Source organism: Ixodes scapularis, unplaced genomic scaffold, assembly GCF_016920785.2.
Source record: "Ixodes scapularis isolate PalLabHiFi unplaced genomic scaffold, ASM1692078v2 PGA_scaffold1__304_contigs__length_218370807, whole genome shotgun sequence".
Lineage (NCBI taxonomy): Eukaryota > Metazoa > Arthropoda > Arachnida > Ixodida > Ixodidae > Ixodes > Ixodes scapularis.
Window position 1 is genome coordinate 172,574,072 of NW_024609846.1, and position 26,744 is coordinate 172,600,815.

At 47.8% G+C, this 26,744-nt stretch overlaps 1 protein-coding gene across 4 annotated transcripts in view; it reads left to right on the forward strand.

Moving 5' to 3' along the window:
- Positions 1–26,744, forward strand: part of LOC8052304 (protein retinal degeneration B) — a 144,485-nt gene that overhangs the window by 58,241 nt on the left and 59,500 nt on the right. For 2 of the 4 annotated variants that reach the window (XM_029977865.4, XM_029977866.4), the window contains exons 7-12: positions 3,531–3,726; positions 5,601–5,708; positions 9,892–10,008; positions 11,603–11,773; positions 15,768–16,107; positions 26,340–26,547. In XM_029977865.4, the coding sequence (XP_029833725.2) occupies positions 3,531–3,726; positions 5,601–5,708; positions 9,892–10,008; positions 11,603–11,773; positions 15,768–16,107; positions 26,340–26,547 (1,140 nt within the window). The remainder of the gene's footprint in view (positions 1–3,530; positions 3,727–5,600; positions 5,709–9,891; positions 10,009–11,602; positions 11,774–15,767; positions 16,108–26,339; positions 26,548–26,744) is intronic. The other 2 variants (XM_029977867.4, XM_040504953.2) reach the window with 1 other exon arrangement.

A 26,744-nucleotide genomic window follows, 5' to 3' on the forward strand; every position in this document is an offset into this window, starting at 1 on the left:
TGAACAGAAAAGCAGATGTCTGCTGGGCCACTAGAGCTACGGAGGACAAAGGACCCTGACTTCCATGCTCGAGAGGGCCTTTCCACATTGCAGCAGCTACTGCTCTCAGTCGCAGCACGCTTTGTGTGGTCATTTGCAATATGTTTACTTGTCGACTTATTTGTTAAAAATGAGCACACATCATTCATCAGCAATTTGACATTTCCAGTTGGATTGCAAATACTTATTATAAAACAAAAAAATGTCAAAATATAAAAATTTAATTACCGTATTTTCTAGACTATAGTCCACACTTGGTGTAGAGTCTGCAGAAGACATTTGGGGTCAAGAAGTAAAGTTTTTGCCTAGACAGCCCCGGTGCATAGTTTACATGCCGTGCATAGCCCACACTTAGTGCCTATTCCGAACGTAAACAATATATGCAGCACACCTTGACAAATGCCTGCTGTACTAGCTCACAAAGACAAATGCCTGCTGTACTAGCTCACAATGTAATGCACCTCGTCATGCAACAAATAATGTTTCGATCATTAATGTTTGCTGTGAGTCGCTACAGTTGTTTGCACAATTGAGCCGACACAAAACGAAGGATAGTGATGGGATTATTATAATTAATGCTGAAGTCTTGTCCAAACTAGACTCCTCTTAGTTTCGGGAGTTTATTTATTTATTTAGTGTCAATGCTAAATATTCCTTGTAACTGTAGCTATGATTACTTTTGTCCACTCTTAAAAGGTGATGCTGTTGCCTGCCTGCATGAAACTCTTTCCGAACCACCACTCTTAGTGTGCTTCCACCTTGTTTGAGTCCCCTGTAACCTGCAAAAAGATTGGCTGCCCCCAAGATTGCTGCAAAGCGTCTCGCAACAGTTTGACCTTTGCTTGAGAGGAATCGAGCACCCCAGGAGCAGTCTGTCACATGCCCCCGCATGACAGGCCTGTGGACTAGAGGTCTGCACGGGCCGATATTTCGAAACCCGGCCCAGCCCGGCCCACTGTCTCTGGGGCCCGGACCCGCCCGCGGTCCGCTATCATGGCAACTTGCTTGTCACTGCTTACATATGTTGATTACGGTAACCGAGAGTCAATGCCGTAAGCATCTTTTTTTTGCTTCTATTATTAGTTGGACCAATCTGCAGGCCTAGACAGCACATTCGATTGTACTTTTCTGCGACCAACCCCGCCCGGAAAGGACGGAAAAACAAAAATGACAAGCAGCAATGAACAAAACCATGTTTTAAAGTTGAAAAAGAATGGAAACGTCGCGACGGGTTTGGAAGAAAGACAAACAAAGATCTAAATTGCCCGATGCCTACAACCGAAAAAAAAAAAGCGCCGTTTTTTGCAATGGTCCGCAAGACATCGTTTAGGAATAGTACCCCTCGGGGGAATCTTTTCACCCATATTCTCGATGCACGCACTCGTATGCACAGATCGTTTATGCCAGTGAGGGTGCGCATTGTGTAGGTGCCTATGTGTGCGTGTTGATGGGGAGAGGCGATGGTAGGATGACGGCGCCGCCGGTGACAGAGGAATGTTTCCGCTGGTGCTCTGGAAGAGCATTCGCTGCACTCACACCGAACCGTGCAAAAACATACACGCACACACACATGGTTTCAGCATTTGGGTCTCCCCCACTGTGGTCCCTCTCCCAACCCCTGAACAAGCTTCCAAAAACGTAGCTGCTAGAAAAAATTAAAAAGTGATGGCCAGCTTGGCCCGCTTCAGCCCACCTTGTAGACCTGAATGGGGGACCTTACCCATCCCGGGCCCTTCATGAATGCAGCCGTGAAGCCCAAGCCCTGCCTGTGGGGCTAGCACATAGCCATGCAGATCTCTACTGTATACGTCTGTAGACATGACACCCTTGTGGACATGTCCACACAAGGCATCCTGGACTGGGGATGAACTTGATTTCCATAAAGTTTTCTCTCTTTCGTTCATACGTTACCATAGCGGAGAAATTAAATACAGTTCCTCTCGGTTGAAGAAGTGCCTCGTTTGAATCAGAGGATGCCAAGAGGGAGTTAATGGTGACATGGAAATAGCTGCTGCTTCTCTCATCTTTCTACCTGGTCGGGATTGGCTCCACATGTCAACATTTGTTTATTTGTGAATTCAGGACAAGCAAACGTAGAAGGTTTGGTGTTGCCAAACCTGTGTCTTTTCGTATCAGACCATTCTGTTTGTGCATTTATACTTGACAAAGGGAGTTTATCGGAAAGCATGGCTCTATTCTCAATGAAAGGTACACACCACCAGAATGGCCTATGAAGCTAATCTTTACCTCGTGGAGTCTTCAAATTGCTCGTACAATTGCTGTAGGACGAAAGGTAATTTAACAAAATTGACAGCGACCTCTATCTTCAAAGTCCTATAATGCATAGAATGCAGTATTTAAAGAGCAATCATTTCAATTTGTTTAGAAGACATTAAACAGTCTTTCGGGAGGGAAGAAGAACCTGTATTTCTTACAATTTCCCCGCTAAAACATAGCGAGGAAACTGAATTGATGTGTAGGTCATGTGACTTAAATTTCCCTGCTAAATTTAGCGAGGAAATTAAGTTGTAGAGGTTATGTGTAGGGTGCGTATTTCCTGGGGAAAAATTGGCAAATGTTTATCGCTGTTTATTTATTTCTTAGACACCGGTGTATTTCAGTTGGATGACTCGTGACAAAGCTAAAAATGATGACCTCAGAATCACCAAAAAGGCGCACAGCTTCATCTTGTTTCTTACTTCAGTTTTTGTTATCGAAGCTTGAGAAAAGGCACACAGAATCCACATCCTACTGTGGACGTGTCAGGATTTTCACAGCGCCTGTGGCTGCGAAGTGGACAAAAGCTACACCCGTTAGCACCCCATCCCAAAAAGTAGAACAGTTCAAGCGAAATCAAAACAGGGTCACATCAAATCGTACCCGTAGCTCCTCAAGCCCTTGAAAACTAAGCAGATAACAATGAATGCTTCTCCGTTCCCCAGGCAAAGGGATGCATTCTCCCAAGCCAGTGGCCCTGGACCATACTGATAGTGGCAGTGTGTTCCAAGAACCACAGCGACTTCTGACAGTTGCAAGATGCAGGATCCACAAGATAACATGTTTAACTAACCTCCAAAAAAAAAAAAAAAAAATTTGTTGGTGGGGTGGAAACATTTAGCAACCGGTGTTTTTCGGTTTTAATAGAGGCAAAAAATATTCTATAACCGGTGTTGTTCAGTTTTAACCGATCTTGTGTTTTCGTCATTACTTCAGTTTCCTCGCTAAATTGAGTGAGGAAACTGAATTCTTGTTTATGTCATGTGACATCAATTTCCTGGCTAAATATAGTGGGAAAATGTATAGATGGCAGAAATTTTGAGATTAGTTTTGTAAAGAAATGTTTCACGCTTTAAACCTATTCCCAAACTAGTACCATAAAATGCAGAGCAAACGCTCACAAACAAGTTGGAGATAACCACGAAAAAATGGGCATGGGCACTTGCCCATGCCCATGTGTGGAGGGCACGACCAGACGAGGCCTTGCCTCTCAGGTGGACCTGAACGTGATTGACAAGGACAAGGAGGTGACGGTGGGGGAGCCCGCCCCTCCGCCCGGGCGGGCCCGCTCTCCCGGCCGGCCCACCGAGGATGCCCCCAGCCCCAGGGTGGCCGACGGCAGGGGACACGCCCCGGGGCCCCGCAAGTCCTGGGTGCGCAGCAACTCTAGGGGCGCCCTGCACTCCCCGAGTGAGTGCCACCTTTCCCCCTTCTTTTCTGCACGGAAAGAGGGGCCCGGGCTGCTCCTTTTCGTTTAATTTGCTTATTTGACGATGGTGCAGGCCCCTCTAGGTCTTCACACAGGTGTGTGCATTCTCCCACAGAGTGAGAGACCCATTTCCTGGGGCAGTTTGTGTGATGATGTTAAGCCCACTCTCGCTAGAGGCACTATATTTTCACGGAGAGGTTAGAGAAGTTTATTTTATTTCCTTGCCCCAAGTTTGTCCTGGCCAAAACGAACCTTGTATGGCTGTCTCAAACTGCCTCGTTGAAGGGGTCTCACCTATTAACGGAGACGGTACATAATAATCTGTGACATGACGCAGCTTCGACACAGAAACACCATTGATAACAAATAATGAGGAAATAAAGAGAAAGTCGTCTGGCAGTTTGATGTGTTGAAGGTCTTTTCTGAAAGAGACCATTGAAATTACTGTATTTTGTCTCGGTGGTTTTTAACTTCTTGGAGAAGAGTGTGAGTGGACACCACTGACCATATTGGTGCGCCGAAGTGCAGCGCTGACCACTGTTCCCAAGGTATCAACCACAACATAGGGGAGTGTCTGATTGTGGAAGTAACAGATAAATTAAACTTGAGGAAGAAAACGAGAAGGACAGACAATCACAAACTTCCAACTAGCAACATTTATTGACTCCAAGAGTTTGCTTATATACAGGAAAAGGAGAGGGGGAAAAAAGGTGGAAAGAAGGAGCACTATGCCGTCGAGGGTGCGTCGCTGTTGGGAACGGGGAACGGGGGGGGAGAAAGCTACTAAGGAATCATCTCTTTCCTCGAAAGGGCAATGGAGGGGGAACCAATGTTGTCCTTGGATCGACACATGGCGAAGGCTTCTATTATCTCCCGACCATATCTCGAGGTGTGACCCCCAATTCTTGTAGTAGAGGGAAGGACGGCTGAGCAGGAAGTACATTCCGATGCGTGTTTGACGATCGGGTGGTGACTAACCTCTGTACCGTTGGAGGCCACTTTTTTTACCTTGTTCGCGTCCTCTCTCAGGCGGTCGTTTAAGCAGCACCCCGTTTGGCCGATGTATCGGGCACCACAAGACGGAGGGATTGAGTAAGCACACTTTTTGCGCAAGGAACGTAATAAGTTTTGTGGTTCTTTTGGCAAAGGGGCACTGGTCCGGGGCTGTTGACCTTTTTGCAAATGAATGCCAATTTCAACTTACATGAGAAAACCAGGTTGGTGTTGAAGCTCAGCGCTATTGATTTCAGTCTATTCGAAATGCTATGAATGTAGGGGATGCACACGAAGCGGGACTTTAGAGGCGGCTTTTTGGATTGAGGCCCCGTGATAAGTCTTTTGATGGTAAGCTCGATCAAGTCGTTTGAGTAACCTGCTTGAGAAGGCGGCCTATCTGATTGGACAGACTAGTCCCTCCCATTGCCCTTTTGGGGAAAGGTATAAGATTCGTTAGTTAAGCTTTCTCCCCCCCACGTTCCCGACAGCGACATACCCTTGACGGCATAGTGCTCCTTATTTCCACCTTTTTTCAACCTCTCCCTTTTCCTGTATATAAGAAAACTCTTGGTGTCAATAAATGTTGTTGCTAGTTGGAAGTTTGTGGTTGTCCCCGTCCTTCTCGTTTTCTTCCTCAACTTTAATTATCCCTACCAACCTGCTCGTTCTGTCGTTAAGTGATAAACTTTGAGAAAAGAGAGACATAGTGCTGTAGGTCATTTGAGGGTTGATTACTCAACAGTAAATATTTGCTGGTGTCTGGAGGCAGACATGCCAGGCTTGGAGCTTACCCTTTTTCTCTTTCCTCGAAAGTGCGTGTGTTGACCTTCCCCTGAAAGGAAGCCCTGGCTGTGTGCAGGTGGCAGCTCCACACAGAGCTTCGACCTGCAGCTGGCTAACTGGAGGATGGAGAGCATCGTTCGGGAGTCAGACAGCAGCTCCAACGAAGAGTTCTTCGACGCAGAGGGTGAGGCCCACTTTGTCCTTTATCTTTAACCCACTCACTCTCAAAGTCGGCAATCCACCAGCCACCACGGTGAAGGCCGAAGTGCTCGAAGCCACCAATTTGCTGGTCTCCATTAAAACATTTATTTTTTAATTATGCCAATAGATGGCGAACATTGTATACCTTTTGTTTTTTGGTTAGTACAGACCGTATTTATTCGAATATAAGGCGGTCACGATTATAAGGCGAGGGGGCAGTCGAAGGACCCAAGAAAAAGAAAAAAAATCGTCATATTGCTATACTGAGCTTCGAATATAAGGCGGAGTATGACTTTGAGACTACGGATTTTGGAAAAAAACCTCGCCTTATATTCGAATAAATACGGTATAAAACCACACGGTACTTGGTGCTCTACATTTTTTCGACTTCGTCCACTAGGATGTCGTCCTCGACCTCATCCTAGACGTCTTCCTTTAGGTCGTCCTTGAGGTTGTCCTAGAGATTGTTGCCTAGGACGTCGTCCTTGAGGTCGTCCTAGAGGTTGCCTAGGGGTCGTCTTAGAGGTCGTTCAAGATGCCGTCCTAGATGACATCGAGGACGGCATCTAGGACAGCACCCTACAGGTCGACGTTAAGAACAGCATCTAGGATGACCTCAAGGATGACCTCTGGGGTGATATGAAGGACGAAAAGGATTTAGTGTTGTCCTAGAGGACGATGCTAAATTTAGCTGAGAATTTCCCCACTAAATTTAGCAAAAAAATTTGCTGTCATGATCTATGCATCATTCCAGTTTCCCCTCATGATTTGGCTATGTGCAACGATAAATGCTATCGCATTCATATATAATATCCCGTGTGGTTTCTACAAATTTGCCTTGACCATCTATTTGCTACCCTGTAATTTTAACACAGACTGTGTTATATTGCCGCGCGCAGTTAGCCAAGTAGGCAGCGCGCTCGCCTCCCACGCAAATGCCCGAGGTTCGACGCCTGCTGATCGATAACATCTGTTGCTTATTTCGAGGCCCGAATGTTCTATGTGCCCAACTTTGTGTGCCAATTGTTTCAGAAGCCCACGCGTGTACATAAGGGGCTCTGCGTGGCGAGCCAGAATAAGTATTTCACCAGCGCTCAATCCAGCTGCTACACCACCTTCTACGCTTGCGATATGCCTGTACCTCTGTTTTTCTGCCTGCCATTTGTGGCAATATGGCTGGCACCTAACTATATCTGGTTAGGTGCAAGCAACAGAAGTCGATAGGCCGACTGCCAGTCGAATGCAGACACAGTGCCCCTCTCCTCACTTATCGGACACCAGCGCCAGCCGTACCTCTTCCTGGAGTGCATCTGTGTCACTCCTGGAGGAGGTAAAACATCACGTGTTCAGACATGCAGCGGCACTCTGCTCCTTGAAATGAGCACGCTCCAGGCTTTGCCAGAAAAAGAGTGCGGAAGAAAGCAACACAAAAACAGAAAAAGAAAGACCTATGCTACCTTAGACATACTTTATTTGCCGTAACGGGTCGAGATAGTTTGAGCCAGCGACAGGGGTTTGTTTGGTGCTGTAGAGATCATGTCTAGATGGAACAGAGGGTCCATCCCAAACTAATGGGGAGCATTTGCAATTCAATGGCGGACGCCTCCTGTGGAGATTGGTCGCGAGTGCACAAGCACTGCGTATTCGCGTGGTGAGAAGGAAAACAGGCGGAAAGGCGTAGAGACTTGCAGACGATCATCGCTTTTACCACCTCCTCACAGCTCGTATCGGAAATGGGGCCCATAATTCATGCGACCCCGATCTAGCAGTTGGAAAATCTCTCCACCCTAAGCTTTCTACAGTGCTGCCGTGTTCCATATGTTCTGCTTTCCGCACGCTCTGTCTATTGCATTTCGCACTGCAGCACGCTTCGAGAGGGTCACATTCACATTGCCACCGCAGAATATGGCATCCACAAGTAAAACAGCAACGGAACGCTCACGTGCTTACCATATGCACGACACAGGGCTGCGAGGTCAGCCATGCACACGGAGCCTTCGAAGTGTGCTCCAGGTGCCTCAGTCTAGCGGATGGCACTCAAGGAAAGCTACAATCTTGAGGTGGCACCAAAGTCCTCTTCAAGTGCCGCGTGCGGCGCTTTGCATGTCCACACTAACACGTCGCATTGTGCATTATCGCTGCCTTTGCCATGCTAGCATGGCAAAGGAGTGACTTTTTTTCTTCTAATTCGAGATTGAAGGTCTGAAGGAAGGATATTTTACCTTGTTGCAGTTAAAGAAAAGCAGGATAGGCTCCTCCTGCAAAGCGTTTCCCTCTTTCCAATTTAGCAGAGCGAATGCTGGAGTGGCCCCCTCTCCAGTGTTTGCCTTGCCAGAGTGGACGGAGTGGAGGGCTTTCTGGGCGGAGCTTGTCCCGCTTTTCTTGACCTGCAACAGGGTATAGTAGTGAGCAGATTTATAAATATCCTCAAATAGGCCTGGCCATCTCTAAAGATTAAATTTTATGCCATATTCATTGTTTAGTTGTTGCCCCAACGTTGGCATCGGACTTTCTGAGGCCACAGTTCGTAAATATGGTTAGATTGAAATTAACTGAACTGAGGAGTGGACAGATGGAAGCTTGGGAACAAGCTTCACGTGTTCAGCTGGATCTTTGTGAGCATGATGCAACTGCAGTGAAAGGCTTGGGAAAGTTGTCTAATATACAATTTGAAAATCCTAGTCCAAAACTGCTATTCGCTTTGAATTCGCTGTGAACTCAAAACCCACTGTTGGCACATGTCTAGCATTTAGCAGAGAAAGAAATTTCCAGTTGCTTTCTTTTTGCCTAGAACAAGGCGTCCCAGTAGAGTTGAAGTAGCTTGCGGCGAATTTATTGATTGTGTGTTGGACAGCGACAGAGATAATGACAAACCGATTAAAATTTATCAGGAACATCAATAGAGGTAACAGCAAGAGCATGAGGAAGACGACGTCTCCAGCTTGGAAATCACAACTGATTCTTCGGCACCGCCTGCACCACCAGTTTCAAATGCTCCATGGAAGTTTGCATCTTTTTAACACAATAAGACTTACCTAGTGGATACACCTGTTTAAAACAGCAATATGCCCTGTGGGAAACCAACCGGCAAGAAGGCTAACCATTTAGACGGGCTAGAAATTTGACCTCATGGAGTAGGTCGTCAAAAGGGAGGTCTTTTCTGAACACAGACAGGGCATAAATATGACAGTGGGCGCGCCACCCATGCGTCAAGAGGCTTGTGAATGGTTTCATTTTCTTTGGGAAATCCCTACGTTGGTATGAAGCAGAATTCGTCAAGGTAGTGCCATATCAGCAAACAGAAGGGTCCAAGGATTGGTAGTTGTTGGAGAGTGAGAAACCTATGATCGGTTTTTTCATGCCTCTGTAGTTTTAGTAGCTTTATATCTGCGAAGCTCTTTAAATTTATTGCGTTTTCCCACTAGCCAGGATCATTTTAAAACAAAAATGATCCTCCTCTAATGTAAGTCTTCAAAGTTATAAAGCTTTCTTTTATGAGATGCATTACTGCGCCGTAAGTCAAGTGCAACAACACAACGGAAGCCAAAGGGTTAAAACAGGGCATGGTTTTCAGCCACCCCAGTTGCTCTGGACATTGCAGTAAAGCAAACATTATCTGTTCGAAGGAGAAGCAGAATTTTAGGTAGAGGCTTTGGTGTGCCCCATAGTTAGAACACATGATCTGGGGAAACGTAACAATCGAAAATTCTTTCGGAGAAGCTTTAAATTAGACTAAGTAACTTTCACGCAACAAATCATGTAACATGTGCTTTCACAGTTGGAAAGAACTATAATACTTTCAGATATAGGTGGACTTCTTTTTTTCTGTACTCTTTTTAATATTGGGGTTGGAACCTATAAGTGTGAACAAGTAATATAGATTTATAAGAGGGAGCAAACGTTGCGATCCGATCGATCTAGCCCACATGTTCCCCTGCATCAAACACTTTTCCTTGCACTCTGACGCAAAGCAGTGAAGCCTGATGCGTGCAACGATGCAAGGCCGCGAAGCTTGACATCACTGCGCGTGGGGCGATGGCGAAAACGTGTGTTTAGGGATCTCCCGGGACCACTCCAGGGAACCCAGTGTGGAGTCTTGGGGGGGGGGCCTGACAGAACAGACCCCCCTCCGGTCGGTGCTTCACTTATCTCGCTCGTTTGTCCAGATGTCTGCGGAGTTGAGGACTTTGGCTTTGGCCCCATGACCAAGTGGAGCTCCCTGGAGATGGTTTCGTCGGAGAACGAGAAGGGCGGTATCTTCGGGGGACCTTCCACGCCCGACGGTGAGTGCGCAAGCCACGGCGCTGAGCACGGGGAGCGTGGGGTCTGCTCTTTTAGTTGCTTGCCCCTCGATATATTCCCAGGTAGTACAGAGTTCTGGGCCAAAATTTGGCTTTTGTCTGAGAGTTAAGTGCCTTGAAAAGCCCGAAGAAGCCAAAATAGAGCCAAGCCTGATTTTCCTTGGCAAGAGTCTGGGTATTTTGGCCCTAATTCGCCAAACAAGTGCCAAACTTAGGCTTCACTGCCTTGTAGTTCGGCTGTCATCTCGCATCTTTGGGGTTAAATCGCCTAACAAATGCCAGAGTTAGGCTTACTGCCCGGTAGTTCGGCTGATATTTGGCATTTTCAGGCAAAAATCACCAAACAAATGCCAAAGTTAGGCTTCCCTTTTTGATGGTTCAGCTGTCATCTGGCACTTTTGGGCCAAAATTGCCACAGATGGGCCATAGTTAGGCTTACTTCTTTGTAGTTCGGCTGTCATCTGGGAGCTACGGCCTAAGGTTGCAAACAAGCGCCAGAACTAGGCCTACTACTGCCTTGCACTTCGGCTGATGAAGTATTTTATGTACGCGGGTGGTCTGCAACTTAATTAAATAGAAATCAAGTTTTATTCTGCTCACAACCTTTGATTTTATTTTCGGTGTTTCTTGATTTCTCCAGGCCAAAGGTCGGCTGAATGTCTTGCCGCGGCTGGACCAGGCTAAAAGCCACAGATTTCGCCGGATTGTTGCGTTTGCGCGTAGGTACACACGCCAATATCAGGACGCGCAGTGAGAATGGTTCGACGTTGCAGAAACTGCTGCCGTTGAGCAAGCGCTGTGCGAGACTGGTGTGTGCACGTCTCCTCAACAGGTATCATTATTAGGTGGCGCATTGCAAAAACGAGCGTAGCTCTGTGCGTGTCTTGCATTGTGATTGAGCACTGTGAAATCCTAGCGATAACAAAAAGCGAGAGCGACGGTGGCTCTGTGGTATTGCACTCGCTTCACACTCGGGGGAACTAAGATAAAATCCTGGCGGGGACGAGTTTTTTGTTAAAGTTAATTTGAAGCATTTGACAGCATCAACCCAGACGCTCTTTTCCCTCACAATCTTCCACTCCTCCCTCCCCCCCCCGGCTCTTCCCCTAACCAAAGGTGACATTCCGAGCTTCGGGTATGACTTACGAGGCATGGAATGTCTTCACTTTCAGTCAAAAATGCAGAGGGGGCTTATTTGCATTGCTCTTTTGCTAAGCCTCCCCACCTGCTTTTGCGTCTTCGTGTGGCTGTCAGTGAGCTGGATGGCCGTATTAAGCAAATCAGAAGGGTGGAGCAAAACGCATGACCTCACTCCGTAGGACGCGTAGTACAAAAATGCTTCGACAAAAATTTGTCACGTGACTCTCTCTGACACGCTGATGGGATCTCTGGAGCTGTTGTTTGTGCCGTTTGCAAAGTTATAGAAATAGGTGGGCCACGTAGGTCTGATTTTACGAAATGCGCTCTTCAGTGTTCTGTTGCTTTCGTGCGTTGCAGACGCGGCCATGCTTTTTAAATGTAAATGGCCGGAATACGTCCACGCCAATTTTTCCGTAATGGCCATTTTTTTTACCAGAGTCCGTGGAATTCTTGTGCTGTGTTTGTTGGATGCGCTTCGACAAAAGCTGCTCCTCGCCGACCACAAGACGTCAGTTGAATGTGCGCAACCCTCTTTCTCGACTGTGTTTTTGGGCTGCCCGAGTTGGATTATGCATCTTTCAAGGATTACATGATATCGCTTTTATTAGTAAGTACACTGCAAGCATGCTTGTGATATTAGTTCTGCTTTCCTCTCAATCTTTGCGGTATTTTGTGTATTAATTTATGAGTTTTGCTTAAAATGAAATCAGTGTTAATTATATCTTATAATTTGCTTTTCATTTTACAGAGAAGTATGACCTTTGTAAATATGTGGAGAATAAGCTGTGTTATAGTAGTGATTTGATAAACTTCTGGGAGCATTCAAAAATTGAATATTTTTGATATGCGACTAATGATATGCAACGTCCTATACAACACAGACTTGCATGGTGTATGGCCAACACGGAGCAGACGCATCGTAGAGTATTTGCTTGATATTGCGTCTGCATTCGAGAAAGAGGGAGACCCTCCTCCTTCCTGCGGGGAGTAGCTCAGAGACCCCCTCCTGTGGGGAGAGGGGAGAGGAGTGCGATAGGAAACGGATAGGAGGAAACAGAGAACTGGTTTTCTTCTCAGCAGAAGACAATTCTGTAGGTCGTCCTTTATGGACAAACAAAGTATAGGGACTGCACCTATTTTTTTTTTTTTTTTGCAACGATAGGTGCTATAGGCTTTTCTCACCACTGGAAATGATGTTCATAATTGACGTTGTAGTTGTACAGTGAAACCCTTTTAGAATGAACCCACGTATAACGAATTATTGTCGATATAAAACTCACAGAAAATGTAAATAAAAATGCATGTAAAATGTACTTTTTATAACGAACAACATATTGGCTATATCGAACTTTTCCCCTCCGGGAAGGCTTTCAAAAACGCATGAACAGTTGCCTTCTAGCCTGTCCCTCCCCGCCTCCCCCCCCCCCAAAAAAAAAGTGGGAAAGGAAGAAAATTTTAAAAACTAATTGCTAACAAAATTGAGCGAAGAGAAGTGATTCAGAAAGGGAGAAAGCTAAACAATACCTTCTGCACGCATGCACTAAAGAAAATCAAAATTGTCATCATGAAACGATTGGCCACGAAAAGAAGCGAAAAAAACAAAAAAAACTTTCCAGGGCGTTGTTACAAGGTGGAAGCGAAGATATGAGAAGGAAAGAGAAGCTCTCGCCTTACAACGAACGCATCTTGGAAGTTCGTTGAAAATGGTTTTTGCTATATCGAATTACTTGCTATATCGAACTGATCGTTGCGTTTCCTGCCGTTCTTTATAAATGGGTTTAACCCATTTATAAAGAACGGTTGTTGTTGTTGATGTTGTAGTTGGCGTAGTAGGGCATAAAGTATCCGTCATAGATGTTGCCAAATCCTCAGAAAAAGTTTGCCCCCCGCCAGCGATAAATGAAACTGGGCCCGTGCTGAGTTCAAAGCGCAGGCATTACCACCGAGCTAGATCACAGCGTTAACAACCGGCTTTATACTTGGGGTTTTTGTAGTGCGCGGTGCCCTTTGCAGGTGCTCTCTGGAAAACAAAATGGCCGATAACAAAATGCTGTTGTAGCTCTGTCAATGCTAGAGGCTCGTGCCAGCAGACACACTTTCACTTGCATCGGACAAAAAAAGGAACAAAGGCGTTTGGAACAAAATGCCTAGATGTCTATTTTGTTTCTAAAGCTTTTTTTCGTGCACACCACGGCGCATGAACGCAACACTGATGCCCAACGACTTTGCCGTGATGTGTCACAGCTATTGCTCTGAGTGCACTGTGGATTAACACAGGAATGCTAAATTTTAATTGTGTGTCAAACAAGCAGCATGCATCTCTGAGACAAAAGAAATAACTCAAGGGACAATGTTGCAGCATTCCTCCAGCCTGCCTGAGAAGTAAGAAAAACAAAACAAAGAAACCTCCTTGACATTTGGAGAAGTTAGGGTCAGTTTTTCACGCCGTTACCAACCCTAGACGTCTCTGTTGTGGGAATGCAAAACACCGTTTTGTTTCTTAACGCTTTAATATTTTCTCGCTTAACTGGTAGACTGTGCTCCTTATTTCATCAAATTTCTTCGTTGATCTTGCCGAGTTTATTGCAAAGGCATCTGACCCCGCACGGGGCACACGTCTCCTCTCACCTCTCGATTGTTTTTCAGTCCCCGACCCAGATGGCGTGCACCCTGCCCGGGGGAAGGGGGGAGGAGGAGGGGAGGAGAGAAACGAGGCAAATTGGAAGGGCTGACATTGTTAGTCCTTGAGAGAAAGAAGGAGAAAGAAAGCGACATGAAAGTGGAAAAAAGAAAGCGAACGACAGGATTGGCGTGTCTGTTTTGTCACGACACATTGAAGTTGTTTGGATACTTGTCAAATTTTTTTCTTCTTTGTATGGTTGACATTGCCTGTGTTTTCCTTACGAAATGAAGTTAGGAAAAAGTACCATAAAAACCTGTGCATAATATGAACTCACGTATAATACAAAACATAATTTAAAAACCGCGAAAAAAGTTATCTCGCCTTCTCTTGAAGCAGCTCAATGTTTACGGCGAGGTGCTATTCACGTTGCTCTTTTACAAAGTCGCTAAAACTTGCCTCGGCGTCGGCGAACAGGCCATTCTTTGGGCCTCTAAAGCTTCTTCTTGTTTTATTGCACATGAACACAGCTTGCTTTTGTCGTCTCCATCCGCGGATGCTGCCTTCATTTATGGCGAATTGTCGTCCGGCAGCAAGGTTGCCGATGTCTTCCGCAACCAAATTGACTTTTCTTTTGAAGGCGGCCGAGTATTGTTTTCGCGCCGACTGCCATTGCCTAGCCTGACCATTGACGGATGGTGGCGTCTCAGACATTGTGATGTTAATGATGATGATAGCTGTTTTGAATTCCATATTGCTACAAAATTGAAACTTCATCAAACTGTGTTAGATTGCGCCTCATCAAAGCTGAAAATTGTTGGGACCCGGATATAATACGAGCCGCAAATTAGTATACATGGCAAAATTTGAAAAGAAACCTCGTATTATGTGCGGGTTTTTTTGGTATATAGTATTGCTGTTGTAAGGGATATCTCCCGGCTAGTCTCTGTTTCTTGAAGCCTCGCCAGCAATCTGGCAGGCCCATCGGGACCACCAACATGTGCCGCTACGCCCTGCTGTTCTGAGGTGGCCGAAATGTGTGGAAATATAGCGGACCTTTTTGTCTGTATTTGGTGGCAGGCTAAAAACGAGCACATGCTCATTGCATTCTGCCGGGCTTTGGCAGCGTGAGCTACAATGTGTCATCAAAGCAGGAAAGTCTTGCTGGAGGCAGAGCATCTACTGGGTTTTGAACCTGTAGGCAACTATACACCAACACACTTCTTACAAACAAGCCCGCATTTGCTGACACCTGGTGTGGGCACTCTCGAGTGGGTAAAGACAGATTTGGGTGAGGTGAAGGGGTGGCCGCTGCACGGCAACGGTCTGCAGATGTCTCGTTAAAAAATATTAACCCGCCTGGCCCACCCGTACATGCCGCTTTGCGGTTCCTAACTGTCCCCCGTTACACCTCTAAAATGGCAGTCCCCAGGTGAAGTGTCTCTGCATACGCAGTGGCGATGGCAGCTCCACCGCAGTGGCTCAGAGTCGTAAAGTTTTTTTGTTTACGAGTAGAAACTAAGGGAGGGGAGGAGATTGAACCATGCGGAGATGCCAGAACAGCGAGCTCTTACTGGAACGATTGGGGGTAGATGCAAAGCTAGCTGCCTTCCCAGTTGAAAATTCCCATTTGATTCCAATTGGAATTTTCAATTGGTACCAGCTAGGTTTTGGGACAACCAATTGGTCACTGCAATGGGAACCAATTGGAACCCATTAAGATTCCAACTGGAAAATTTTTTCCAATTGGTGAGACCCATTGGCCAGTGTGCTTCCAATTGGAACCCACTAAAACCAATTGGTTCCAATTAAAACCAGTTAGAATTCCAATTGGATCTAATGGGAATTTTCAGCTGGGTTTGTCTCTACTCACTGCTGGAACACGTTCAAACGCGAATGCCCGGGTGCTGGTGCTTGGCGTTTTGACGCGTTCTCACGCAGATGTATAATGTGAACTCCGTGGCCCTGCCCATCCCCACAGAGGACAGCATCTTCAGCGCGTCCCACCTGCGCCGAGCAACGACCTTTGGCCGCCCGGGGCCGTCCTCGTCTCTGCCGGAGTCCCCCACGGCATCCCCCGGCCACGGGGCTGCCCCCGGGAGTGCCCCGTGCTGCGCCACCTCGGTTCTGCTGCTGGTGCTGCACGGGGGCAACGTGCTGGACGGGGGCTCGGAGGGCTCCAAGGGCCCCGACCTGTCTACCTTCCGGGCGTCTCTGGAGGGGGCCGTGCGCCAGCACTACCCGGCCATGCTGGGACGCCTGGCACTCCGCCTCGTGCCGTGCCCCGCCCCCTGCGCAGAGGCCCTGGCCGTGCTTTCCAAGTAGGTGCTTCCGACGTTTTTGGACCGGCGTGAGGTTGTTGCGTTGTTCTATTTCGTGAAATCAACGTCGGCACAGGGTTCTCCTTTACCAAATCGACGTCATCACGACGTTCAATATTGCAAAATCGTCATTGTCACTGAGGTTAACAGCATGTCTGACCGAGTCTACTACATGCCGCATCATGCTGTTTGCCAGCCTGATAGCTCAACGACTAAAACACACATAGTGTTTAATGCGTCTTTGAAAGCGCCAGGTTGTCTGTCCTTGAATGATGCATTGTCTTAATTCAGATCCCCTCCAGCTGATTCTCAACTTCCGTTACCATGCCGTTGCTTTCATTGCGCACATAAAGAAAGCCTTTAAGCAAAGTGCCGAAATTTTTACCTCTGATTGCGCGATGTGCTAAATAAAACTTCTAACAATCACGGCAACAGCACAGGTTCTATTAAAGAAAGGAAAAATAGAAGTACAAGCGTACCTGGTACAAACTGCACTTGCAACGGGTGTTTCATGCGGCCCTGGCTTACTTTTCAAACCACAGAGTAGGGGTTGACTTTCACATTATTGTAGTCGCTCAGCGCCAAAAAACACTGTTATGTTCGCTGTTCATGCTTGGCCTCAAAAAGGCATCTTCAAGCTGCTTGACGCATCACGTCAGGTGTTTCTCACCACCGTCGCATCCAACCTTGTTCCTGGGCAAGCGGAGCATGTCCTGGGTCTTGGCCGACATCGGAATTTCTCGAGGCTCTTCGTCGTCTTGTTTTTCTGAGGTGCCCTGAGCGATCTCGATAATTTCGGCGTCAGTCATGTCGCCGGTTACTGGAACATCATTTCCATAGCGATCATACTCTTCAAAGTCAATGTCCCTGCCTGCATCATGGTCGCACATCCGGTCAGTTGGTGCATTTCGTCACAGAGTTTGTGGCAGTCGTTGAACTCTTGTCTCTCTGGCTCCGATAAACTTGTGGCGCGAGAAAACCCGGCATGAGCGAAACAGCTCGTGATCGACGATAACAGGACTTGCTTCCAGGCGTTGTCGATGAGGTGCACTGCGCCAAGAAGATCGACCTGGTGTCCTTTTCCATTGTCGTATGACAACAAAATCTGCCGGAGGAGACTTTTCCTTGAGAGTTTCCAGGTGATTTCAATGACTCCTTGGTCCATCGGCTGGAGTACGGATATCCTGTTTGGGGGAAGAAACTCCATTGTAATCGCGTTCAGGTTGTTTATCTTCTTATGCCCCGGGCAGTTGTCCACGATGAAGAGAACTTTTCGATTTTCTTTGTTCAGCTTCCGATCCAGCACGGAGCTATTCTTCAAAAAGTGCCGCCGTCATCCACGCAGTCTTGTTTGCCCGGTAGATTATATCCTTTGGCAGCCAAGCATTGCGAAAGCACACAGACTTCTGCGCTTTGCCGATCACCAGAAGTGGCAGCTTGTCTTTGCCAGTAGCAATCTACTCGAAAAGGATCGTTACTCTGCAGTGCCCTTCCGCTGTTTTGCTCCGGTGCATGCTTCTCCTTTCGGAGTGAAAGTGCGACTGGGCAGCATCATGTAGAAGAGCGCCGCCTCATCCAGATTGAAGATATCCTTGTCGCGGTAGGTTTTCTGAAGCTCAGCGTGTTGGTGGTTGTGCCAAGGGCCACAGCCGCTTCATCCTCTGTACCACTTTCACCGTGTATTGGCTTCAATATCACGTTCCACTCCTTAAAGCGGTCAAAACCAGCCACTGCTGCAACTGAAGTTTGTGTAGCCCATTTGCAAGGCCAGAGCATCAGCCTTATTTGTCATCAACGCGGTGGTCACTGGAAGTTTGGCCGCCCTGACTTGCTTCAGCCACTGCAGAAACACTGCCTCAACATCTGGAAACTTGGATTCCCGGACCCTCTTCCTCTTGCTTGAAAGGAGTTGCTCAAAGCCATCAAAAAGTTTATCTTTGTTTTTCAGTATTGTTAATTGATAGCGTTGTTCTTTTGGTTTTTTCCCGGCAGTTTCTGTTGTTTATTTTGGGTTTGTTTTGCGATTTTTGTTGACAAAATTTTGAGATATTCAAAGGCCATCCTGAAAACCTTTCGAGATAAGCGAGGACAAAATGCATTGTGCCTGAGCCCATTCCATGACAAAGAAATTTTACGACTTAACCACTATTTCGAGATTGCCATTTTTGAGTTAACGAGGTATTACTGTAGATGCAGGGATGAACTCAAGTGTGCCCTCGGAATAGCTTCGAGCTTTTCACAATCAACCGCAACACCAAGCACTTCGTCCTGCAACCGTCAACTTCGACCCTCTCAGCCTTCTTAGTTTAGTAACTGTCACGACTAAGATGCTTTTCCAAGAACTCTGGATGCTTGGGCTCGACTGGGACACACCACTGCCGCCAGGCGTAAGCAAAAGGTGGAACGAATGGATCAATTCCCTGCCGCATCTCAGGGACATCTCAATTCCACATCCTTATGCTTGTGACCGAAAGAGGGTCGAGCTGCACATCTACAGATGCAAGTCCACAAGCCTATGGAGCAGCTGCCTATCTACGTTGTGGCAGTGAAGACAAGACAACGTGTTGCACCAACTGAGACACTGTCACTTCCCCAGCTAGAGTTGATGGGAGTGCTATTAGGTGCTCAAGTGTCCACCTACTTGAGAAAGGCCATGGACTTCAATCTTTTTGCATTGACACTGTGGACTGATTCCATGATAGCACTTCGCTGGGTCAAGGGTAAAGTAACCCAGTGGAATCCCTTTGTCGCTAACTGCGTCAGGGAGGTTCGAGAGAAGAGGAAGGCCCAGCGACTGGGGGGGGGGGGGGGGGGGACATTGTCCAGGGGTCCACAACCCGGCGGATCTGCTGACTCGAGGGGTCAGTCCAAGCTCACTCAAGAGCTTCAACAGGTGGTGGAATGGACCGACTTGGCTGTCACAACCACCCACAAGCTGGCCTTCTTCGCCCATGTGGGCCCAAAGTCCTGTACCTCTGGAGGAGAGGAAATCCTCAGCGGTGGTGGTGAGCCATACTAGCACGAAGACTACCCAACCTGCTGTGGCTATCGAAAGGTTTGGTAAGTTCAACCGCTTGCTACGAGTCACAGCCTGGGTGTTGCACTTTGTGCGTAATTGCCGTCGCAACGAACCGAAAAGAGAAGGTGCACTCAGCGCCGAAGTAGTACAAGAAGTAAGACTGTTGTTGCTCTGTCAGGTGCAGAAGAAGGCATTTGGCAAGGCACTCAACCACCTAGAAAGAAGTGCACGTCTCAGTGGTTCAGTAGAGCTATGGAGTTTGGATGTCTTTCTGGATGAGAAGGGTCTTCTGCGACTCAGAGGATGCCTGCAGTACTCGGACCTCCACTACGAGACCGCATCCAATTGTGCTTCCCGCAGCACACCACTTAGTGGAACTGCTGATCTGCAAAGCACCACCACAACTGCTGCACGTGGGATAACAAGAGACTCTAACCCGATTGTGCGAGAAGTTCAGGATCGTCCGAGCCCGACAAGGTGTGAAAAAGGTTGTGGGCCGTTGTCTGACCTGCAGGAGAATGAACAGCAATAGTGCAACTGAGCCATTTGCCCCACTGCCAAGAGACAAAGTGTTGGATAAAAGTAGAAGTTTGGGCTAGTTGGTATTTCATGATTAAAGATTAAAACAGCGCAAGGACACGGACAAGAACAAGAAGGTAGACAAACAAGGTGCTGACTTACAACTCTTACAAGTTGTAAGTCAGCGCCTTGTTTGTCTACCTTCTTGTTCTTGTCCGTGTCCTTGCGCTGTTTTAATCTTTAAAGTGTTGGAGGCAGCTCTATTTGCTGTCGCTGGTCTGGACTTTACCAGACCAGTGATCACAAAAGACGAGGGCAGGACTCACATATTCTATATCCTGCTACTGACTTGTGCTGTCACGAGAGCAGTACATCTTGAAGTGGTGGGTGACATGATTACTAGAAATTTTCTTCTTGCTTTTCATCGCTTCGTGGCGAGGCGTGGGCTCTATCATTCAGACAACGCTAAGACTTTTCATCGAGCTTCGGGCAAACTTTGCAAAATCTAGAAAACCGTGCGAGCACAGGAAACCCTTGACTGGATGTCTAGCGAAGGTATCCAATGGAAGCTCATCATGGAACGAGCTGCCTGGTGGGGCGGGTTCTAGGAGTGCCTAGTCCGCTTAGTGAAGACCCCGCTGAAGAAGGTTTTGGGATGCAGCTACGGGACCTTCGAAGAGTTGAGCACAATTTTGACAGAAATCAAGGCAGTCATTAACTCGCGACCACTGACCTACCGTATTTGCACGATTGCAGGTTGACTCGATTGTAAGTCGACCCCCCCACATTGCACATCAGCAAAAAAAATGATTATTATTATTTTTTTTAGATGTGCATTTTATTGCAAACAGGTGAGAACGGCGAAGTATCTGTTATGAAAGCCGAGCTTCCAACATGCGATCGATGCCTTCTGGCATGCTTTGGCTGCGCATGCACGTGCGAGGTGCATGAAATAGTCAGGCGTTATCAGAACTAGGAAGTTCACGCTGGAGGCGGGACAACTGAAGCTGCTCACTGTCGTTCTCACTCCATCCGCGACTAGACTACAACTCATCCGCACTGGTGATGTCAGTCCCGTCGTCATCACTGCTACGTTCTCGAAGCGGTCGTCGGCGTCGTCCAATGAAATCTCGCACTTCGCAAATGACAGGATCAACCGCATCTTCCGCGCTTGCTCAGCGATCGTGTTTGACGTCACAGGTAGTGACCGATTGCGCACGTTTGTGGCGTGCGTTGCAAGCCTGACCTCCAACTCCAAAAGGCATCCCTACCTTTCCAGACTTTGGCCTGCGGAAGCTTCTTCGTTTGCCGCCACACTTTAAGATTCCGCACCACCGCAGACTCCACTGGAGCACCACCGACTCCAACAGGTCGAACTTGCGTCCAACAGCGCAGTTGTTGGTTGCTTCTGACTGAAGAACGGCCATAAACGAGCACCGAAAACCTATACTGCCAGGATCACGCGTTTCAATACAAATGAACATAATTAGCGCACCAGCATGATCTCGTACTCGATCAAACGATGTGTGAGCGTGAATCGTGCGAAAAACTGCGAAGAGAAGCTGCGGCACCGCGGGGTGAGCGAGCCAAGCGAGCCGTGAGGCTGTTCCAGCGGCCTCCGGAGTGGCTCTTACGAGAAGTGCTGTCACCCCCCCGGGAATCGGGCGCTTCGTGCTCTGTTCACCGCCGTGCATCCGGGTTATTTTGCGAATCGCTACCAATAATACTCGTTTATTTTTTATTAATAATTTGTAAAATGAGCGCACAAAACAGTGTAAAGCTCAGGGTGCAGCCGGCTGAACTCGTAACAAGCCGAGGTGTCCATGATATCGCGATTGTTTCGTTTTTGCCGGCGGTGGAATGCTTTGGTTCGATTATAAGTCGACCCTCCCACTTCAGATTTTCAAAAATTGAAAAAAGGGTCGACCTACATTCGTGTAAATACGGTACATAGCCACTGACTCGGATGAGCCGGAGCCACTCACACCAGCACACTTCCTTGTTGGCAGGCGTCTAGTTTCCTTGTCGATACGAAGAGGAGAGCCTACTGTTCCTTCATCTGATGAGCTGACTCAGCATTGGAGGTACAGGGAGAGGCTATTGGACTTCACTCTGGAAGCGCTGGCGCAAGGAATACCTGTGCACACTAAGGTCATTTCAGCACACCTCTCTGACAGCCTTAAGCAATCTGTGGGTGAATGACGGAGTGACTCTACATGACGACATCCACCCACGATTGACAGACATGGAAGATGGGCCACGTCATCCAAGTAATTTCCGGACATGACGGCCACATCCGGTGCTGCATGGTCCGCTTTCCAGAGGACACCACAGTTCGACGGTTCATTCAATTGCTCCATTCACTTGCTTCATCCTCCCTACCGATTGAGCTGCGCCCAATCGGCGGGGAGGATGAAGAAACTCCCAAAGCTGACACTTTCTTATTCCGGTTGGCAACCTGCCTAGAGAGAAAACTCGTTTGCAGGAGGTCAGTCAAGTTGTAATAAACACTACTTGTTCTTTGTTCACAAAAAACACGGACTCTATTTTGTCCCGCGTGGCGTAATTTCGTTAGAGTATTCATTACCTCGAAAGGAGGAAGGAAGGAGCACTATTTCACAAATACCCCCTCTAGCAACCTTTGACAGTGGAGACTTATAATTGTCGCCTCAAGTGTATTGCGTGTAATTGGACCAAAACTCAAAGCTAAGCGACGACTGAAACAAAATCTGAGCCAAATGTTTAGGCAACACTCATATTCAATGTGTGCTGAGCATGTGCAACTCAAATACATTGGCCTTCGACAGTAAACCTTCTTTCAAATATTTCACCAACGGCAGCCTTCAAAACGGGGCTCTAGGTATTCTGCCGAGTTGTTCGCAAGAGATCATAAACCTTGTAGATTATTATTTGTCATAACCGGTGCTCCTATGCCCGTTTTTAACGAAGCCGGTTATAATAGTGGCTATAGCAAAGAGATAGCAAAGAGATTAGCTTTTTGGCCCTCACCCTCGCTGATTGTGCTTTCCGATTTCGTGATGGTAACAGTCTTGCCCCCTTGTCCTTTTGATGACTTTTGGTCGTCATGATTTTCCATTCCCGTTTGCACTTTCTCAATGTATTTGTGTTTGTTTTTAGCGAAAGAAATTGGAAGGCTCCCGTGGATGCATAGCGAAGAGAAAGTGATAATTTAAAAAATCCAAGTTAAGAAAGTTTACAAAGTCGCTGACCGCCGGACTTCGCTGCCGCAGCCAAGCAGTCACCCTGAACAGGCAGCAGACGATGCTGCAATGGTCACCGGCGCTCGCCTCTGCATTGTCGTCTGCTCCCCACTCTTTATCTGGGAAGCGGCTTTTCCGCATTGCATGTGGAGAAGCTGTTGTGACATGCCGACAGGGGCGGGACATTCTGAGCGCTAGCGACAACATACCGACGTAGAGTGCGTTGATTTAAAAGAGGAAGCAACTCCAACTATGGAGATTATTGGCAATTTAAGGGAAGACGCCTCCTGGGCAGATTGGTGCAAGTTTGCTTTTGTTGCGTTGTCCCGTGGCCAGCGTGGCAAGGAAACCGGGTGGAGAGGCAGAGATGTTTGCAGATGGTGAATGCTTTTGATTGCTTGCAGGCTGTAGCTTGTTTTGCAAATGGGTCCCACAAACCATGTGACCTCGATCGAGCAGTTGCCCCCTCTCTTAAATCTAGGCTCTCTATACCAACAAAACACAAACTTGCCACGCTGGGTGTGCCTTTTGCTGAAGGAAAAGCGCCCTACGAGCTCACTCAGTAGAGAGAGTAATGCGACCGTTCGTAGGCCTAACAACTTTCACTATTTCACTGTCTGAAAGCGGACCACAGACGACGATGTGTTTGATGACATCAATGCATCCAATAGGCGAAGAATGTCCGGGGCTCGGCAATTCCTCGACCCAAGCTTCGTCAAGTGTGTGCGCCGCTTCGTTTCACGGTTTATCACTTCTGCAACTACGCACTTGCAGCCATTTGGAGAGCGGCTTGGCTTGGCTTGGCTTGGCTTGACTTGGCCTGACCGCTTGGCAGCAAAAGAAAATTGGTTTGGTGGCTAGCTAAGTTGGAGGCAATTCGAAACTCGCGGAGCCGAAAATTGAAGGTGTGTTTCTTACGCGAAGGAAAAAAATCTTTCAGCCTTTCCACCCCGGTGAAGAAGGAAGAGCAGCGGAGCTGTAGCTTCTGTTCTCGGTGGTGGCTTTCCAGGCCAGCGATCTGTTCTTCTTTCACAGGGGAATCTGAAGCGCTCGACACAGTGGAACTTTAGGCGATAGCGGTCTCGCGCGGTTGCGGAACCATTCGCGCTACTGCGCACATCGCCGCTCGTTCCGCTCCCGCTCTTCTTCCTCCAAAGAAAAGTTGCCGCCATCTATGAGCAGCGGCGGCAAGCCTGTTGTGTGGTTACCGCCGTCGCTCATAGGTGGCGGTAGCTGTCCAGAGTTCGGTGTCATCATTTCTTTGCTGGTGGACACGATCCGGGGGAAACTAGCCCTTAACAGCTTCGCTGTAAAAAAGTCAAAATGTTGGTACCCGTTGTGGGGGGTGCGTTCATTATGCGAGTAAATACGGTACGTAGCTGGAAGGACCTTCCCTTGATCAGAGCCGCTTCTCGCAGTTGGCGAGATCTGGTCTTGATGTAGTAGAAAGCACGTGCAGGGAAGCATAGACTGTTTTCTGCCGGCACAATAAGCATGTGCCCGTGATAGCTCGTGTTATCTTTTTTTTGCATGTTATTTTTATGGAGTACAAGTATGACGAAGAAGTGGATATAGCAAAGTGATCTTTGATTCCCGTTGACTTCATTATAATTGGTCTCAACAGTAATTCAAATCCCCTTTAAGGCATGCAATCGGCTGCTGCACGTATTGTTTCTGCTATGAGTCTGACTACCGTAATATCCCGAGTCAACGCCCACCCCCCCACCGCCTGAAATTCTCAAAAATTGTGGGGTGGGCCATGACTCGGGTACCGAGCTCAAAAAGTTTCGAAAAAGTTTAAAAATGTGATTTTTTTTTGTCTGTGTATAGCGAAGCTAGACAGGAGATTAACTGAACTCAAATCTCAGGTTGGTATCTTACTTGCGACTCATTTTACTGTTGAGCAAAATCCACTGCTTCGCAGGCAGCTCGTTTCCGCCTCCTCCGAGCAAGCGCAATTCGAAGCCACGACCGCTGCAGCCTTCGGTCCAACGTGAACAGAAAAAAAAAGGAGAATCATCGAAAAAAAAAAGAAAAGAAAAATCGCAAGAAGCCACAGTGACCGAGCAAAGGTGACGAAAGCCGGAAGGAGAGCGGGTCCCCGCTTCCTTTTCGACTTCGGAACCAAGCAAACCGGCAGCCTTTAACCGACGCCTAAAACGAACCTAGTACAAAAGCAAAAATAAGATGACAAAAGCGAAATCCATAAAAAGGCTCTCTCCGCGGGCGCGACCGTTGCCGCGGGAAGCGCGCGCACGCACAAACTCAATGACCTTTGTGTTTGTGCGTGCGCGCGCGCGGCTCCGGGACAACTTTTTGTGGCAGTACAACCGGAGCTGCGGGCGGCCAAGGCCAATTGGGCACCGAAGCGGAGCGCAGCAATTGGTTGTTCTCAGAACGCAGCCACCGGTTACGCTCTGCGCCGGCGCCCGATTGGCTTGTGTGTGCGGGGGGGGGGGGGGGTGATGATGATGATGATGCTTTAAGAAAGGAAAATGACGCTTTGTTTAGGCACACGGCGGTTGCAGCATTCGCAAAGATTGCCTGTGTGTTTGCCCCCTTTGCAATTTACCGATGGGCGTTTTTTTATCTTTTGGGCGAACACGGACTTTCAGTTAGGAACAAAAGGAAGCGGCGTTCTATAAACATACTCCGACTTCGCGCGGAGTGGTCGCGACGTTCTCAAAGAATGCCAAGTCGGCCGGAGTAGGTTTTGGAGAAAGAAAATCGAATCCAAACGAGGCTTTTTGTTCTGAACCACTTGTATTCGCAGTATTGAGTTAGTCATCCGATCCACGTCCCATTTAAGTTGCGGTTTCGCGGCCTGACTTATCTTTTCGGTGGAAACGGACTTTCAGTTATGAACAAAAAAAAAAAAAAAAGAACATAAAGCGGTATTCTGTTATCTCTTTCTCTCCCCCCTACAATCTTTTTTGACCCTATGATCCGCGCGTCCAGGCGCTATATTGCAAATGGACCTTCTGGCCTTTTATATTTATTTCTTTTTCGGGAGGGGAAGGGGGGGAAGGGGGGTGCGGGCAGGAGAGAAAGGATCGGAAACATGTCTGCTTTTGTTTGCCAGATAAATATAGGTTCACTTTCTTATCTTTATTGTGTTTCTTCTGCACACGCATCCTCCTGTTTTTGGAGTCGTGAAAATGCAGAAGGGCGCCCTTTCTTCTTTTTTTTTTTTCTGTTTGCCATTTGTGGGGCTCGGAATTGACGTTTTTCAGGTCTGGGCGATTACTCGGTGCTTTTTTTACGAGATCGATTGCCTGAAACGGGGTGGGCGTTGACTAAGTGCTTTTTACGAAATCGATATTTCGCCCAAAAAGGGGGGGGGGGGGGGGGGGGGGGCGGGCAATGACTTGGGAGTGGGCGATGACTGGGGATATTACGGTAGTATGAAACCAGGATTTGGAGGTGTGGTGAGAACTGTGTGGATGTGACAGCCCCAACGTCTTTCTTTGCAGCCTGAGCCCATACAGCTTCCAGGCGTCCCCCTGTGCTCTGGATGGGAGCACATTTCGGCACCAGGACTCTATCCCCCTGGGGGCTCTACCCCTCTTCGGGGTGTCGTCCCCCGAGTACCCCGAGCTGGTGGCCAAGACAGTGTGCGCCGCCAACCAGGTCTACCACGACTTCCTCAAGTCGGAGCAGGGCCACGGTTTCACCGGGCAGGTGGGTCCATGCTCGCGTATATTTCCGCTCGGCTGTGGGCATCTAGAGAGAAACGGCTCCGGCTGAATTTTGCGGTGTTCTCACTCTCCGCCTGTCCGAAGGAAGGGGCCCCAAATCTGGATAGTACCATTTTTTTAGAGCCGTCGTTCAGTGGCTTGCACCTCCTTGGACAGACTGTCACGTTCCAGGCTCTATCT